General features: G+C 37.0%; 1 protein-coding gene across 1 annotated transcript in view; it reads right to left on the reverse strand.

Annotated features, from left to right (window-relative positions):
* Positions 1-5813, reverse strand: part of LOC106881077 (intraflagellar transport protein 80 homolog) — a 295274-nt gene that overhangs the window by 51048 nt on the left and 238413 nt on the right. Inside the window, exon 17 of the mRNA XM_052974707.1 lies at positions 2367-2490. Coding sequence (XP_052830667.1) covers positions 2367-2490 — 124 coding nt within the window. The remainder of the gene's footprint in view (positions 1-2366; positions 2491-5813) is intronic.

The raw sequence follows: 5813 nt of genomic DNA on the forward strand, positions 1-5813 counted from the left end.
AGACAGACAAATAGATAGATAGATTGATAGAAAGACAGACAGACAGGGATGTAGATAGACACAGATAGATAAATAGATAGATAGAAAGATAGACAGACAGACAGACAGACAGACAAACAAACAGATAGATAGATAGATTGATAGAAAGACAGACAGACAGGGATGTAGATAGACACAGATAGATAAATAGATAGATAGAAAGATAGACAGACAGACAGACAGGCAGACAAGTTCATAGACAAACAGACAGAGAGTAGCAATCTGAACATTACTAAGAAATATAAGTCTAAACTTGAGATACACAGTTGTTCTTAGGTTTAATCACATCTTTTCCTTTCTCTAATGATCCCATTTTTTTTTCAACCCTACATCAATGGGGCCCAATTATTTCGGCAGCTCCCTTCTCAAACCTAAGCCACTTTACACACACACACACACATAACAACAGCAGCAGCAGTAGCAACACCAGTAACAAGGGGCCGCCAACTGTCTCTGTAGTCCTCCTCTAAGGCATTCACTGAGGCATATCTTCCGCAGTGTTCAGCAGACAAATGCAGTTACACAAAGCAGAAGCAGATAGCAATTGTGCAGTGGAATGTGCAACACACTTCCATTGTGCATTATTCCTTCTGTTATTGCATCCTGTCCTTTACAGCTGTCATTTTCCCCCCTTTTCTCTGCAAATCTGAATTACGCTGCTATTCGTCCACTGTCTTTTCAATCTGATCGACTTAAAGGGGCACACATCTACATGCATTCTTGCAGTGAAGTTAGTGGCTAAGGATTAACAGCAGCTGGGATTAAAACTGCTTTAACTCTTTAGCATTCAGATTACTTTATCAAATCTAACACACTTATCAACATTGATTTGAATTAATCATGTATTATATTATAGCTTTGAGATTTCAATGAATTAACTGTTAATTTTTAGAATGACATTGTAGGGTAGGTATGAGAGACTGAATCTGGTCAATTTGAACATAAAACAGGTGGCGCTAGTGGTGGGATGGTGGTGGATGTGGTAGTGGTGGCGGTGGTGCCACTGCTGCTGCAAGAAGTGATGGTGATGGAAATACAGTCTACAAACAGAAGGTACAAAGGGACCAGTTTATGAAAAATGTGCTTTAGTTTACGAGGGTCTTTCCACCGCTTACAAAGGATGGGGAAAATATCATTATCATCATCATCATCATTGTTTTAACACCCAGTTTTCCATAACCTCTGTCCAGAACCTAACAGAAAATTCCCTCCACTCACACAGCCACCACATCCATCCTAAGCGACAGCCCTAAAGCAAAAGGAGGCCCACACCAGTCATTCTTCGTCTCACATCACTTCCTTCATCCTCTCCTTCCAGCAAAGGCCTCTTGGCCATTCACATGAAGTCACTGGCCCTATACTTGAAGCCTACTTCAGTCACACATTTGAAAATATTGCCAACTTCCTGTGAACATACAAATATTTACGTTTTGTTTGCATGTAAATATAATTTACTTTGTGCGTATAAATGTAAACAAACAAATATTTGTTCTTTTATCAGGTACACAGAAAATGTGCTATTTCTTTACTACCTACAAGGGGCTACACACAGAGGGGACAAACAAGGACAGACAAAACGGATTAAGTCGATTATACCGACACCAGTGCGTAACTGGTACTTATTTAATTGACCCCAAAAGGATGAAAGGCAAAGTCGACCTCGGCGGAATTTGAACTCAGAACGTAGCGGCAGATGAAATACCACTAAGCATTTCACCCGGCGTGCTAACGTTTCTGCCAGCATGCCGCTGAAAATGTGTATCGTAAGATGCCAATAAGAAGATGATAATTTTTTCAAATGCAAATAATAATAATAATCTTTTCTACTCTAGGTACAAGGCCCAAAATTTTGGGGGAGGGGGCCAGTCGATTAGATCGACCCCAGTACACAACTGATACTTAATTTATCAACCCCGAAAGGCTGGTCGCTGACAAATTTTTCCGCGTTGTAAGGGTAATTTACCTGGTATTTCACCTGTTCTAATGGCAACTCTGCGCTTGAAAAAATATCACCTTGTTATTTGTATCGCATAATTTACTTTCTATTTATGCATCCGTATTGCTTACATTACACAAAAAGCAAGCAATATGTGTAAATATAACTCACTTTCTATCTATTTGTTCATATTACTTATAGTCTGTATATGTATAAATATTATCAAATACGTGTATAAACCACACAGCAATAATATTTCCTTCAAGCTGTATTAAACACAAAAAACACTTGCAGAATTTCTAATATTAATCAATTCAGAAGCTGAAAAAATATTGCAAATTAACACTGAAAATAGATTTGCTTCAGAAAAATAAAGAAATACAGAACTTACCGTTTCCATGTACTGAAGGAATTTCTTGTTTGTTTCAGTTTTATTAAAGTTTTGCAGATATTTCTGTCTGTATGCTAAAACCGTATCAACATGTGTCTTGTGTTTCACAGCAAGTTCAAGCGAACTGAAATTATATAAAACATTTTCATAATTAGCGTTGAATTCATCGACTGTTTGTTTTTACTTTCTTTCGCTTGTTTCACTCATTAAACTGTGACCATGCTGGGGCACCACCTTGAAGAATTTTAGGCAAAGGAATCTACCTCAGTATTTAGTTTTTAAGCCTGGTGCTTATTCTATCGGTCTCGTTTCAGGAAAATTAAGTTATGGGAACGTAGATACACTAATGCTGGTTGTCAGATGGTGGGCGGGACACACACACACACACACACACACACACACATGAAAATGTCTTGCCATGGTGGGGGCAGATGGAGACTTATGTCCTTCTTTGGAAACATGCGAGGGTTGGTGACAAGGTTCTGAAATGTTTTAAGGGTGTCAATTAATTATGATTTTATTCGACATATTCTCCTCTCAGATTCACATACTTACTGCAGTGGTCCTTTAGTTATTTGAAGCCCTGTAAAACAAAAAAACTCAGAGGGTTGAGCCTCCAACCAGGCTTTTCGCTAGGCCTTTAAAGCCAGGAACCTTTCAGCACCCTTTCATACACACACACACACACACACACACACATTATCATCATTTAACGTCCGCTTTCCATGCTAGCATGGGTTGGACGATTTGACTGAGGACTAGTGAACCAGATGGCTACACCAGGCTCCATTCTGATTTGGCAGAATTTCTACAACTGGATGCCCTTCCTAATGCCAACCACTCCAAGAGTGTAGTGGCTGCTTTTTACATACCACCGGCATGAGGGCCAGTCACATGGTACTGGCAACGGCCACATGCATATATGCACACACGCAGTTGTTTTGGTAGTATTCTTCACATTCAGCTTCTGTATTATTAAGTCAATGATGGAAATTTTAAGTGGTCATTTCACCTGCTAGAAAGAGCAGAGAAATCACATAGTACTATCTTTCACAAAAAAAAAAAAAAAAAATGGCCAAGAATACATGAGAATATGTAGTCTGAGATACATTATGTCTGAATGGGGAAAAAAAATGGTATTATCACAACTGGAATTCCTCTGATCAAAGGTCTGCTGTCATATCAGGATTGATCTTGGACTGACTGACTGAATAACTAACCAAACAACAACAAAAACAACAGGCAACAGCAGCCATTTCAACATTTCAAATATCTAATGGTTCACACTTAATTCCTTCATTCTCTTCAGTCATTCTGTCTAAAGATATTCTTCCTTCTGTTCAAAGACTAAAAGCAACATACAAGTCAAAACAATATTTGAAACTCTTCCACCAGTAAAGATTATCTATTTCTTTTCCACACTATTAACTTCATATTGAGACTGTATATTTACGATGTGTAGATATGAATATTAGAAATATACACACTTTAAATAGCAGGTTAATAGCCCGGAAAATTGTAATCTTAATAACAGCGATTCACCTCAGACTTTTCGACATTAATTCTTTTCCCCCAGTTTATTTGAGAACTCACTTACACACCATCTTTATCCATCCGTATTCACTTTGAATGCCTCCCTGCCAGTCACAGCATCACCCTCCTCTTACAGAACTCTCCACATAACAGCACACAAAAATATCAGGACCAATAATCTAATTAGTTCCAAACGATGTGCTGCTGCTGCTGCTGTGGTGCACGCCACCAATAGTAATTGCAGAGAAAAACCAAGTAACAAACTCTAAATGCACTTTCTTCCCATTTTAGTATACTAAACACAGACTGATCAATGTATTATTATTATTATTATTATTATTATTATTATTATTATTATTAAGGCGGCGAGCTGGCAGAAACATTAGCACGCCAGGCAAAATGCTTAGCGGTATTTTGTCTGCTGCTACGTTCTGAGTTCAAATTCCGCCGAGGCCGACTTTGCCTTTCATCATTTCGGGGTCGATAAAATAAGTACCAGTTATGCACTGGGGTTGATATAATCGACTTAATCCCTTTGTCTGTCCTTGTTTGTCCCCTCTGTGTGTAGCCCCTTGTGGGCAGTAAAGAAATAAGAAACATTAGCACGCTGGGCAAAAAGCATCCAGCTGTAGAAACTCTGCCAGATCAGATTGGAGCCTGGTGCAGCCATCTGGTTCACCAGTCCTCAGTCAAATCGTCCAACCCATGCTAACATGGAAAGCGGATGTTCAATGATGATGATAGATAGATAGATAGATAGATAGCGAGAGAGGGGGGGGGCACCCCTCCCAGTTGATGAGCAAATCCATTTCAAATACAAACACGTGGCCTCCTAGTGTATTTCGAAAGCTGAACAGAATGTCTTCGATCTAAGTTCTAAGAGGATTTATTTGAGAGCAAACACCTACAACAATACAATTAGAAAAAACAATATAACTACAATGCCAACAATACCTGGCCACCATGTTGTCATTAAGCGAACCACTTAACCACACAGCTATGGTGTTTGCGCCTTCTATATTTACTACAGGCTTCTTTCAGTTTCCTTCTGCTAAATCCAACCACAAAGCCTTAGAATTTTGGTGAACAGAAAAAAGCTTCAATGTTAAAACTTAAGCAATTTGAAAACCATGGTAACAACAGCAACAAGGTACTGATGATCTTTTCAATAACTGCATCAAATGGTAATTTCGTTTTGAAAATTACAGCTTCTGTCTCCTATGAACCAATTCCCAAAAGTGGTACCGAAGAATATTCTTCTTAAACATGAACTTTTATTTACCGAAATTCTACACCCCCATCTGAATCGCGTCATATAATACAAACTTATTTACTGTGTAAAAGAAACTAATTTAGAAAATAATATAAAATCCATGATAAATTCATTTTGACATTTTAGTAATTTAATTTAAATCCAAAATGTAGATAAAAATGAATAAATTATTTCTCAAAGATAGCTTAGATGCTTATCAAACTGAATTAAATATCAATATATTAATACAAACACACACACATTACATATACATAAATACACACACACACACATACACGTACATATATAGTACATATGCACTCACACAAATACACACCCACACACAATGCCCACCCACACACACACATAATTAATTACACACACACACACACACACACACACACACACACGTACATACATACATAAATCTGTTCACTTCTAGAATCTTGCAAACCAAATACAAAAAATTTATAAATTATATTCTTTTACATATATATAACAATATACATATTCATATGTGTATGTGCATATATATATATACACACATGTATATACATATATATATATATATATACATATGTATATACATATATATATATATATATATATATATATATATATATATATATATATATATATATATATATATATATATATATATA

The sequence above is a fragment of the Octopus bimaculoides genome, chromosome 19 (assembly GCF_001194135.2).
Source record: "Octopus bimaculoides isolate UCB-OBI-ISO-001 chromosome 19, ASM119413v2, whole genome shotgun sequence".
Taxonomy (NCBI): Eukaryota; Metazoa; Mollusca; class Cephalopoda; order Octopoda; family Octopodidae; genus Octopus; species Octopus bimaculoides.